The sequence below is a fragment of the Lytechinus pictus genome, chromosome 13, assembly GCF_037042905.1.
Source record: "Lytechinus pictus isolate F3 Inbred chromosome 13, Lp3.0, whole genome shotgun sequence".
Taxonomy (NCBI): domain Eukaryota; kingdom Metazoa; phylum Echinodermata; class Echinoidea; order Temnopleuroida; family Toxopneustidae; genus Lytechinus; species Lytechinus pictus.
Genome location: NC_087257.1, coordinates 17,490,401 through 17,504,175, shown reverse-complemented (window position 1 = coordinate 17,504,175; position 13,775 = coordinate 17,490,401). Strand labels below are relative to the sequence as shown.

General features: G+C 37.3%; 1 protein-coding gene across 1 annotated transcript; it reads left to right on the top strand.

The window, feature by feature from the left end:
* The first annotated feature begins 1,749 nt into the window (after positions 1-1,749).
* Positions 1,750-13,433, top strand: LOC129275082 (uncharacterized). Its single transcript, XM_054911859.2, has 7 exons — positions 1,750-1,935; positions 5,511-5,667; positions 6,018-6,784; positions 7,342-7,444; positions 8,563-9,047; positions 9,937-10,140; positions 12,049-13,433. The coding sequence occupies exons 1-7, from the start codon at positions 1,900-1,902 to the stop codon at positions 12,088-12,090; spliced, it is 1,794 nt and encodes a 597-aa protein (XP_054767834.2). The 5' UTR covers positions 1,750-1,899; the 3' UTR covers positions 12,091-13,433.
* Positions 13,434-13,775: the final 342 nt, after the last annotated feature.

The following is a 13,775-nucleotide window of genomic DNA, read 5'->3' as shown; positions in this document are numbered from 1 at the left end:
TTTTTACGATTACAAAAAGTGCTTAGAATTTCCATTCTTGAGGTAGAATTGTCAAAATTTCCAGCTCGCGCTTCGCGCTCGCATTATTTGGTAGTTAAAATATGTAACGTCATCATGGCTAACACGCAGCCGTTAACAGATCAGATCAAATTGTATATCAAAAATAAATAAAACAATTTGTGCTCGCGCTTTGCGCTCGCATTATTAATGTAGGAAGCCAATTTCCAATTACTCATCATTTTCATTATTTACAAAATATGAATAGAGTGTCCAATTTTTAGGTTTGAATCTCGAATTTTTCTTCTCGCGCTTCGCGCTCGCATTAATTATTTAGTTATATACTTAACCTTTTTCATTCTTCAGGTAAAAATGTCAAAATTTTCAGCTCGCGCTTCGCATTATTTGATAGTTGTAATATGTAACGTCTTCATGGCTAACAAGCTGCCGGTAACAGATCCTTTTTTATCAGATGGAAACGTACATTTAAAATTTCTGCTCGCGCTTCGGGCTCGCAACAATTATTTAGTTAGATACACATCTCGTTTAGGATTATAAACATTGCCCAAAATGTTTGAATTTTAAAACAAAATACATAAAATAAACAAAAAGCTCGCACTTTTTAAATAAGGCTTATTGTATTATATATATAAATATATTACCCCTTCAAAGAAACAAACAAAAATTAACTTCGGGCGGCCGATCGGGGAAAATGTGGGTGAAAAAAAATTCCGGGCCCCCCCCCCCCTATTGGCGAAGGCTGGATCTAGTCTACAAATGTAGACCCACATCTGCAGTGTGTGTACCTCAGCTGATTCAATGAGTCTGCATAGCAGACTAAGTCTACTGTGGCTCGCTTCGCTCGCCCTTTCAGGCTGGTTTGAGATCCCACCTCACGAGCCATTCAGAGTCTGCATAGCAGACTAGGCTGGATCCGCCCCTGTGACATACGGTACATGTAGCGGTGGAGTATGACGAAAGTGTAATGGTTCTTGAAAGTATACCTATAAAAGTGACATGCTTGCATGTTGCTATTGTGTCCCCCCCATGCTCAAGTTTGGATTGACGCCCATGATGCTGTTTATTTCCATTGATCCATGAACAGGCATATATACAACCTGATTACGATTCAAATAAAGAAAACATATGGTTAAAAAGGACGGGGAACTTTTTTGAGACAGCTATAGGTGAATTTCTTCTTGCCGAATTCAAATTATTTATTTATGTCTAAGATTGACCGATGGACACTCTAAAAAAATGGGTAAAGTGCTTTATGAGGGTAATAATGTCTCCAACCAACATTGGGTATTTATTTTCATTCATCCAGTGTGATGAAAATTTTGCCCATTCTAATTGCTGCTTCTTCTTTTTTTTTTAAATCTTTCTGGACAATATACTTCCCGCATTGGGTAAAATTGATGTCCTAAATTGGTTGGACACATAATTACCCTCATGGTGGAACAAATTTTACCCATATTTTTCTTTTTACAGTGAAATTGGCATGTGCCTCGGTCGCTGCATGTTTTGAGGGGGCATAAAAGAACACAAAATAGAAAGATGAATAAGCTATGACAATAAAAATCATTTAAGAAAATTGGGCATAACTACAATATCTGCCTCGAAAAGCCCACAGATTTTGTAAAGCTCGGTCGCTGCTTCCTTGCGTGGTTCCTCAAGCTGTTTTCATGTTCCGCTCTCATTTTTCGGAAAACCATCCAGCACCCATAGTGCCCCCTCGCCTCCAGAAAATTTGAAGAACGCCCTCTACGCTCCTTGCAACGTAATTCCAATTAATATTATGCTCCAAATTCTAACTTTTAGTTGTTGCAAGAACCCAAGATTAAATTAAAAGCGCCAGTCCGAGATTGAAGTCATCCTTGTTTGTTTCTAAACACCAGCTAAATGGCTGGAAGATTGAAAGGAAGCTTAACGGAAAAGGTAAATACCGAAACAGCAGAACAAGTAGTGTAACGGGTCAAAGAGGAAGCAGGGCCAAGCCTGGATCACTTTTTTTAATTGATCACGGTTCACGGTCCCACTAACTGAAAAATACGTGCTTTCTTGCTACATCATACATGTCAGGTATTATGGCATGGGTTCGTATCATCTCGCGTGCGAAGGAATATCATCAGTCATATTCACGCGACACACACGACACATCCAAAATATACTGGGCTTTTGCCCACATAAAATATCACGCATAATCTGGTATTTCACATTCTGCTATGTCATACTTACCGAATCATTTATTTAGATCCTTCCGTGACTTCTTTCTTGAACTTTTCTTTTAAAAAATTCTTGATCTTTAGTGAAGATTTCACGGAGATAAAAATTGGTTAGCGTGGATATCAATTTTCTCCTAAAGAGGTCGTGCGATTTATATTCATATCAAAGACACGACAAGGGAAAGACTAGGCACCTACACTATTTTACACGCAAATCGACGAGCCAAGGCATTACGCGAAGTCCGTGAAGTGTCCAATCTTTTCATTGTATAGACTTTGGTATACCGTATTATTGACGTTCGTTAAAGCTTGTACTGCTGGTTTCGTTCCAGGCATGTGTATTTTTTTCAATTTTTTTAATTAGTCATCGTTTTAAATTAATTGCAAAAAAGTGTCATCATCGCCAATAGTCAGTAGAGGCGCACGGCCAATATGGGAGACTCTCTCCAATAGGGGAGACAATCTCCCACATTGGAGACTTGCTTTGCAAAAGGACAAAAGAAACAACACCAACAAAAGCATGATTTTTCCACCAAAAATTTTGTCTCACTGAGGTCAGAAGCCCATTTGTTTTGTGTGTGATTGACAACAAAAATCCTTATCAAAACAAAAGTAGACGGTGAATTTTTAAAGTAGACGGTGAAAAGGGGCTATTTTTCATGAGGAATCTGCTTATCACATTTTTATTTGCCGCCAAGTTAATCCTTTTGCAGCAAATGTAAACAAAGGAAATTGGACTCCAAAACTGGAGACTGTCTCTGATATTGGATACCCAAATTCTTTACAAAAGTCTCTGATATTGGAGATAATCTCCCACATTGGAGACAGTCTCCAATATTGGCCGTGCGCCTCTACTGATAGTAATCTTGAATTATATTTTTTAAGGAATTTCATTTATTGGTGCCCATAATTAGTAAATTAATCATAAGAATTGCACATTCAAAGAATTTAGACACAGTTATAAAATTACCGAGGAGCTGAATCAAGGTTGTGAAATTTATTAGCGCCACCAACGGGCTTCCTTGTAGTTGTATTTCCGTAGAAGAGACAAACGAAGTCACTTGCTAGGCCGAGGAAAGCGAAATTTGCTCTTTTTATCATGAAATCATTTCAAAATCATATGTATAATTTTTTTATGTATTGCTACTTACCGGAAAGAGCCCCGGTGCGTAGCGAGAAGGAGTTTCGGCAAATATTACTTCAGCAATGAAGCGATGTTTGCCGACTACTTCAAATCCAGGGTCAAACACGGTCCCTTGTACGAGGTTAGTATATATACTAACCTCGTATAAGTGTGAGTGCATCTCAGCCGCCGACTACAGAATAATTGAAGGCACGGCGCATTCAACAAATAACGTTAATTTACAAAAAATTAATACGAGGACTTACAGAATGAAGTCCTCCTCCGAAACTTACGAAACGATGTGAAGTCAATTCCTCATAATTTGATGAATATCCCTCAAAATGCGTCATTTAAGCGTTGATTTTTCTTCTTGATGAAAAAAATACGAGAGCTACCTTTCTCAATGAAGCCAGGTCTTCTCATTCAGGTTAAGTGTCTGAAGCCACACTGAAAAGTGTCAGCTTAAAACAGGCTGATTTAGGGGAAAATATGGCACATTTTTTCTGGAAATTCAGGCTGCTATAAAAATGTAGTCTGAATTAATTATTAATTTGTGTTTGGCATGTATGGAAAGAGAGAATTCAGGGGCTTCTTTTGACAGTAAGGAAAAGTTTATTATAGGATTATTTGAAATGAGGATTTAGAGATAAATTGCAAACCCTTATTTGTGTGTGTGTTGAGATTGCCATTTCCCCATGCGTTTTCTATGGGAAAATAAAATTTTTGTTTTGCACAAATTTTTTCACTTTGTTGCAATTTTTCATAGTGATCTGGTTTCCATATCTTTATAAAAATCATACCATCAGATAGAGCAAAAAATTCCTATTAGGCACTTTATGGACACGTTTATGGCATTAATAATAAATTTATAACAGCTCTTAGAAGCAAAAAATTTGGATTTGTGTGTGTCCATTTCTTAACTACACAGTCTATGGCAGGGAAATGCTGAAAATTGACCTAATTTCATTCTTCTTTTTTGCAGCCAATAATTGGATTTAAACAAAAAATGTTATATTTCTGTCAGTCTGATGGTTATTTCTCTTCAAATTCACAAAGAAAATGTGATATTTTCTTGAAATAAGAAAAATATTTTTTTTTCTCCAGACACCCTACTAGGCTACACGAAGGACCCCAAAACCTGAAACTTTCACCCCCGAGATTTCTACTTTCCTTCTAAAAGATCTAGCCCTAAATCATGTACATGGGATAAAACTTCATTTCCGACATTTCTACGCTCTCGTTGTTATTTTTAAACAAGAATTCATCAAAAAAATGAGAAAAATATTGTGAGAAGACGGAAGAGACTTGCCCGATGTTTACGCCGCCATCTTGTTTCCTATTGTTCTTCGCCAACGTTACGCAACGCACGCGTCTGCAACGGCGGCGTCCGCTATCACCACGAGGTTGAAGAGAAGATGTCTGTCATCATAAACAATGTAAGATAGTAGCGCAGTGATGTACGTCAATAATACGACCTTATTAAGTTCACGGCGGCGTCCGCTATCACCACGAGGTTGAAGAGAAGATGTCTATCATCATAAACGATGTAAGAGAGTAGCGCAGTGATGTCTGTCAATAATACGACCTTATTAAGTTCACGGCGGGGTCCGCCATCACCACGAGGTTGAAGAAAAGATTATATAATCATAAACGACGTAAGAGAGTAGCGCAGTGATGTTCGTCAATAAGATGACCTTTAAAAGTTCACGGCGGCGTCCGCTATCACCACGAGGTTGAAGAGATAATACTGCATCTTTCTCCCTGATTAATGTGACCTCTAAATAGCTAGCACCTCAAAAACAATTTTGAAATATGTTAACGATCACGCATTGTAACTAGATCTACGCCGATTTTTTATATCAGATTTTTTCCTTCAAGGGGCATGATCGAAGATCGGCAAATGATCGCCGATTGTGGTGAAATCGAATGGAATTGGTTGCCGATTGCAAAATCTTACTAAAAAGCTTACTATTGTCCTCTCTTTTACTTAGCCTTTTCTTAGTTCTGCTGAATTGGTTTTCAAATAATTGTTGAATTTCTTTCTTCTCTACAAATCCATGTGAAAAAGTCATGGATTGAAAAAAAATTATCCATGTACATGTATGTGCAGACAGTTATTATCAATTATGGATATTTATTTTGATCTCTTTATTAAAAAAAAACAGGTGGATGAGATCAAGAAAATGCAGGCCAATTGGCTGAGGGAACGATCTCTGAACATAGATGGTATGGACAGCGTTGATGAAACACCTCAAGGGGGAGCAGGAAGGAAGAGCCGAGACAAGAACGCTAGAAAGTCTTCACCAACAAATAATAAATCTGGTAATTATTGCGAATTCCAGGATTGCTGTACCATACAGTTACTACACCAGTTTTCATTGTTGCCTACACAATATAAAAACCAACAGGATATATGATTGCATTAGGTATTCACTGTTGTAAAGTTCTGGTCAAAATATTGATTTTCAGTTGTTGCAGAAAATCAAAGTGGCGCTTAGTACTATCTTTTAATAATTTTTTCATTTCGAAAATATGGAAATATTTTCATTATTTGGAGGCCAGGAGAGAGAAGGAATTCACTGTTCACGGATTTTTTATTTTAAGGTAGTAATGAACTCTGGAGAAGGTAACAGCTCAGATAAAAAAATTTTATTGTCTCAATTCCTTTTTAGGATCAGAAACTATGTCATGGAGTACAGGTAATCATAAAAAGAATTCTCATCAACCTCCAACAAATTCATCCACCAAGAAGAACACACTGAGAACAAGATCAGCTTCCCCTTCCAGGAGTTCATCAAAGCCTTCAAAGAACAGTATCTCTCTGTCGGCATCAACTACCAAAAGACATGGATCTAGACCTTCAAGTGCAAAGAGCACTACTAGTGAAGGGTCACGTCCTCCCTCCGGGAGAAACATTCCATCTTCAAGATCAGAGAAATCAGCAGGGACAGACCATGAGAGGAGAGTCAATGAGGACAGAGTGTCTTTAGATTCAAGAGACAGAAATAAAGGTGAACCAGGGATGTATGCCAACCCCAATTGGAATGCCAGTAGAGGATCTCATGGCGCTGATGGGACAATGTCCAGTCGACTGCAAGGGTATGTGGACAACTATGATGGTGCAAGGACAAGTGTGATACATGCCTCAGAGCATGCTCAACAGACAGCTGACGACAAGTGCTCGGTGGGAGATAGGCATACTTATAGCAGGATTGATGGCAGTGAGTCGGAAAGGAGAACGAAGCCAAAGCCTGCGTTGGATCCCGATGCCTTTGACAGGCTAGCTGATCAGATTGCTAGTAGGGTGAAGGCAGAGTTAAAGGATGAGAGACAGGAGTTGATGAACCGATCGGGATATCCTCAGAGTGTCCCGGACGAACCGGATGATGATACAGGATACATCGAAGGACATCACTGCGGTAAATGCAAGCAGCTAATGGTAGGTCATTGAACTCATTCTATGTTGCATTGTCAGGGCCTGGCACCTCCTTTTATCTCAAAATTTGAAGAAAAAAATGTTTTTAAACACTGATGACAATTAACAGCAGTCTTGAGAGAGAGAGAGAGAGAGAAATAAAATCATGCAGTAAATACTATTTCCTGTGTGTTCAAGGGCTTCATTTCTTGTTATACATGTATTCTGTAATTAAAAATGCATGTTTTTAAGGCGGTTTAGCATGATTAGAAGTGGTAGGACATGCAATATGTATTCCTTTCTAAAATGATAAGGGGCTGTTAGAAATGCTTTTAGAAAAATCGTCGAAAGAATTCTTATCAGTTCACCTCATTTGAGTAACGTATCGAAGAAAATATACTGGTTTTCATAGCTTTGTATTAACAAACTGCGTACATGTGGCACGTACCTATACACTTGACTTTAGACTCAGCTATTGATGGTTATTTCAATTTGAATTATATGTCTATTCTGATACTTGAAGCATTTTTGTTATCTTTTTTAGAATAATGTTTTGCATTTGTCTTTGACGTCCCAACCAGGTACCACCGGATCATTCAGCAACTCTTCTCGTTCCGTGTGGTCATACCCTCTGTGAAGCCTGCGCCGAAGACAGAATCAAATGTCCGACTTGTAGAACAAGAGGTAAAGAATGATGTAATGATTGCTATGTATCCTGTAGCTACCAAGTTAAACAAAAGACTATGTTGACTATGTAGTAGTTTATTCTTTATTAAAAAATCACACCTGTCAGCCGATGGCCGGCCAAAGAAGGCCTACATGTATGAGTGATGACATCAAAAAGTTACATATAAAAATCACATACAATTACAACAAAAGTGAATAAGGTATACACAAAGTAAACCTAACATAAATAACACATTAACATATACGTAAAAAAAAAAAGGTGGTAAATATTTCTTGAGTATATTATTTCTTTACGTATGGTGAGAATATCATTTGCATTTTTGGCTATTGAGGAGCAGAGTGTATTAGAAGACATGATAAAAATGAATTGTTGGTAAGTGGTTAGATCATTGAACTCAGGGTTAATGTGTGAAATAGTATTGAGAAGTGGAAATCTATAAATTTCATAGGCAGGACAAAACAAATTGAATTTTTCTGAGGTTTAATGACGATAATAATAAGATCAATAATAAAAATGATGGTAATCCTTTATTGTATACCCTATATTACATTACCTAACGTCTCTATGCACTTCCTTGCTTTAGCCTAGCAAGAGAATGTTTGAATTCCTAACATTTTATTGAACAGGAAAATTGGCCTGTCTTACAAAGAGTTGCGATTGATCCGATTAATCGCAACTATGGAAATCGAGCGACTTCAGCATCTAAAATAAATGTTTGTTCAAAATATTTTCTAGAAATGATGTGTGTTCGTACATTCACTGTTTTCTTGACAATTCAGTATGGTTCTCTTTGTTTTCAAAGGACATTGAGCAAGTTTCCTAAAGAAAAAAATGTGGCATTGATGGATATCCATATACTTGAGATTGATCGCATCAACCGTAACTCTTTGTTAGACGGGGGAGATGTGCTACACAAGCCTTGCGTTTCTACATAATAATTAATATTTTTAATGTGCGACAAGTCTGTGTTGATTAGTGTGTGTGTTTCAGAATTCTTGCATGTAACACAGTTTCCCCTTTGCATTTTCTGTTCCATGAAGTGTGTTTTCCTCTACTTTGGATGAGAGATTTTTCTCAAGTTTGAATTGATTCTCTCTTTTCTCTTCAAATGTAGTCTATTCAACATCCCTGAATTCAACCCTCCAAGAACTCATATCTTCCTCTAGTCCAAACTCAGGGGCACGCCTTCTGAACACACAGACCAATCATAGAACTCCTGATGTCAATAAAAACCATGTCTCAATGCATTCAACCAATCACAACCCAGAGAGCCGCAGAACTCAACAATATATGCCTTCTAGATATGCAAATGAAGGACAAGTCATGAACAAGCCAGTGGGGAGAGACCACAGTGTTAGTGAGGCACTCATTGGTTGTGATGGCAGTTCTAGTAATACTAGGATGAAGGAAAGTAAGAATTCAGGAAGTGAGAAGGCTGATGTTGCCCGGAGCAGGAGGAAAATGAGTCCGGAGGAAGAAGCGAGAAAAATGGAGGATGAATACCAATCACTTGGTATCCGGTGTGAAGCGTTGGAGAGCGAGGAGGCAGATGTGCTTGAGAGGGTCGAGATACAAAACGTAGATATTGCACAACACAAGGTGAATTTCCTTTTAGATCAAGGGTTGGGGGATGACTCTCGCCTTGTAAACAGAGGGTCGTGTGTTCTAATCCCACTGCGGTCTGGCGTCCTTTGACAAGGCGTTAATCCACTCTTTGCCACTCGACCCAGGTGCTAAATGGGTACCCGGTAGGATGTGAAAGTCATTGTAGCTGGTCCAGTAGTGTGTGCACCTCACCGGCGACTGACTGGAATACCCCCACGGAGTGGAGGATGTGCACACATAATGTGCGGGAATGACTGATTGAATACGATGACCGGGGTAATAAGATATCTGTAAAGTGCTAAGACACTTCGTCCCGATGTATTAAGCGCTATATAAAAGCGGATTATTATTATTTCGCATAGAGTAAAAGGGGAAGACTACGCTGTCGTCAAGTTGATTTTTACAAATACCAGTAAAGAACATGTTTTACTTGTTCTAAAATCTTCTTGAACAGATTTCTGTCAAGAAGATTTGACAGAAATCTGTTCATGAATAACTAAGTTTTATCTTTTAATTTAGATTTTGTGACATGACATATAAGCAGTGCCCCTCTGCATATCTTCTTAATAATTGTTTCCTGTTCACCTGTTTTGCATTGTGTAATGTGCAGTTGAGTATATTCATGTAGAAAGTCCAAAATATTAATGTGCAAAAATATTGTGTTGAGATTAAGTCTGACATTTTACTTTTTTTGTGCGCAACATATTGGCAAACAAAAAGAAATTGTTCAAATTTATGAATAATACCTTTCAGGTAGGATATATAGGAGGTGAAATTTTTGGATGACATTTGACATTTTTACAAATAAATTCTTATTCTAAAAATCAATGAAATTTTCAAAACCTATTACTAACATTTGTAAAAATTACAATTTATTACCCAGCAACAAATGGGCAACATCGCACTGAAGCAGCAGCATTTGAGGGAGGAGATCAAGGGTCTGGAGAAGAGACTAGCCGACCTGGAAGGTCATCGTCAGGAATACAAGAGGCAGGTGGAGGATGCGGAGGATCGGAAGAAAGAGGAACTGGACCAGCTGGCGATGGTTCGCACCATGCTGAGGGATATGCAGAGGAATCGGGAGAGGGTAAGTTTTCATGAATAGAATACAGGGCCAGGAAGGGGGGGGGGGGGAAGAATGATACAAGTACTGTAAAAATTGAAATTTTCATGGATTTCGCGGCAAGATCGGCGAGCGTGAATTTAAAAACACGAATTTATGAGCGTCTAAATTTAATGCGATATTTGACGAAGAGACTGCATAATTTGGCCTATAGAGGACAACATTTAAGGAAGCAAGCTTGAGCTCCAAAATCATATGCATCGCGAGACTTTGTTCCAATGCAATAATTTTTTTAACAGTCGCAGATCGGTATCTGAATTATGATTTTGCTTGAAATATAAGTTGCTTTTGCCGTTTGATTGGTGAGTGTTTAGATCTGTTTATTTTTTAAGAAGATGTCTTGTCGATCACCCAGGTTTGTTGATCTCATGCACTTTGAAGAGCCGTAATCCCCCCGGTTCTTACATGGTGCTCGGCCGTCCATACCAGGATCAAAACAACGCTGAATTACGCCGTTTTAAAGCTAGAATTATGATCAGAAAATATAATTATGGAGTGTGCAGCGCAAATTCAAGAACCTGCGAATATGTTTTCAAGCCGCCAAGCGCGAAAAATTAATCCCGCGAAAATAAAAGCGTTTTCAGTAATGGCAGCTTGTAGAGATATAGGATTCATTTTCTGAAAGGAATTGTGAAAGTAAGTTATATGGCGAATAAAGTGCAGGGTCAGAGGAGGGTATGAACGCCTTTCAGGGTTCCCAGCCCATCAGGGAAATCAGGGAAAATTATTAATTTCCTTTTTTTCAGTCAGGGAAAAATCAGGGAATTTGATTAAAAATACCTGAAATCAGGGGAAAATGCCTCAAATGAGGGGAAAATCAGGGAATTTTGATCAGCCCAAAAGTCAAAAGCATGGTAGTCAGTCAGACTCTGTTATATATTTTGTTGCATATCAAAACAACATCCATTGAATGACTGGTTCTGGTGGAACTACTAATTAGTTTTACATGATTGTTTTTATACTGAAAATACATGTAATTCACTGCAACAACTTAGAAAACGTACGAATCTGGGAATGGGGTTAAATAATTATCAGGGAATTTTCAAACTTCATCAGGGAAAAATCAGGGAATTTGTTTTCTTGAAAAGCTGGGAACCCTGCCTTTAGAAGCACTCTTTGTAAAACTTGTACTGACCTTATATAGCGCTCATTTTGTGAGAGGAATATAGAGAGTATAAAGTTAAAGAAAATAGAATACAGTGTCTTAGGGGGATTTCAGCTCAGGGTATTAGAAATAATTATTCTAAAAGTAGCCTGTTTTATAGGGCTCATGTCGTGAGAGGAATTGTGAGAGAGTAAGTAACTGTGAAAGAAAAAAGAAGGGTTGCAAGAGAGGGGAGTGTGCTCTAAAATTAGAATGATTAATAATAGCCACTCGTCTGGCATGTTTCTTGAGAGGAATTGCAGGAAAGTAAATTACAGTGACTAAAATACAAGGCCAGAGAGGGATTTGCCCTAGAGGTATCAAAAATAATATCAATTATGGCTTCGATACCTCAAATATCCACAGATACATGTATTTTAAAATGCAGAAAGGTCCATTTGTATGCACTAAATAAAGCTAATTCCTTCTTGAACAGATGTATGTAGTTCTAAGGTTCCATGAAATACAGCATTAGGCTGACTTTGTAATGATTTTAATTTATGCACAACCTTGAGACATCTATAACTATAAGCCTGCTTTTTGTAGCCACAATGCTTAATATCCAGTTCATATATTTCTCTGTTGCTATGTCAAATAATCCTCAAGCAGTTTTGATGTCCGCAAGTTATAGATTTGTTCTGTAATTTAAACCTTTATCTTCAACCTGCTCTTATAGTATCTGCGAATTTAAAAGTGTAATATATTTTCTCATTTTTATCTTTTTTCAGGTCAAGATGTCTGCAAGGAAACTGAACATTTCTCTTGATTGAGCTGGGATTCTACTATCGAAGGAGGGCGGGTAACACTGAAATATTTTGAATTTCCGTCCATGTTTATTTATTTCTTTGTGTCGGCATTATATGTTGTGATAAATACAAATAACTTTCTACATGTTTTGCATCACTTAATTGTACAAGTGGCAAAAATGATTATTGTGTGAAATACAAGACAGATGCATTATATACATGTACATGTGATAACAAATAAGTGAGCCCTCTGGCTCGGCCATATTTTTGGTCAAAGCAGGGCAGAGGAACATAAAAAAAAAATTTGTACTGAAAGGTTTACCAATTAGAGAATATATTCTTAGGCAATTATTCCTAACTCGTGAGGGAATAGTTGGTTTGAACCATGGCCGTATGCAGAAATTTTTCGTTGAGGCGGCAGCATGCGTAAACTTTTTGAAAAAACTCAAAAGCGAGGTAGAGTAGCTTGTCATTTGGGTGCTTTTGCCTTTTAAAAAGTGGAATGGGATGAAAATTTTCAGTAAAAAAATGTAAGTTTTCAAGATTTCTATGGGGGGGGGGGGGGGCAACTGCAACCGCATATAGCCATGGTTTGAACTGTTGATTATTGTTATGTTTTGAGGTAAACAAAATTTACATGTAGATAAGGTAGTCATGCAAGTTTTAGGAGCAGATTTTATATAGTGTTTTTAATTAAATTACTGCAGGTTTCATGGAAAATCCTCTTTTTTACCCTAAATAGGATGTAATATAAAATTGAAAATGCTATATTTTCTCCCAAGATCCTTTATATCATCTCTCAAAATATTGCTGTTCTTGGGACTAGGTTGGCATCCCTGATACAATTTTAAGATTAGCATTAATAAGAAAATGTAAGTTTTTACCGAAATGCAATTACATGTCCCTCGTAATAGGCCTATAATTTAATCCTAGAAAGTTTCCACCCCTGTTTGTATATGACTTGAATTTAGGGCAATGTACAGACGTGCAATGTAACAAGAAATTAAACGCCATCCATGACTTTAGTATTAAACAGTGTTATTACCAATGCATTGAACATTTAGGGGCAAATGATGGGGGTAATTCAGGAATGTTATGCAAAATATTAATGCCCTCCATATTTTATAACTGTGATGTTTCTATATAGCTTCATAAAGCTAGGGATAGTACATGTGTAGTTAACAATACATATATTGGCATACATCTCATCTCTAACTTCTTCAGTCCAAGAACCTTCAAATCAAGAAAACTTTTTACAAACAATACTCTGTTGGATTGCAAATAATAACTCTTTAAAATTGTGGTATCAATTGTTCTCAAAGCTAATTGGATTCTTTCCAGAGATAGGGCCTAACTAATATTCATTATTTTTTGTCTATTTCTGTATTTTGTATATAGTGTGTCCTGACTTTCATACACACTTAATACTCAATAATTTTTATTTCAATTTTAATAGGACCCACAATCCAAAAATTCAAACATCAATATATCTACAATGTAAAAATAGCATACATATATAATATTGATATAATACTGAACATAAAGGTAATATGAAGAAATGAATTACACAACTGAATATAAACATTGTGACTTACAAAGGATATAAAATAAACATGTCTGAAAATGGAGACTAAGAGTAACTATGTGAGGGACCTCGATCGCTATGGTGCAGCAGGAGTTATAAATACCAATTGCACTTAGCATAAACT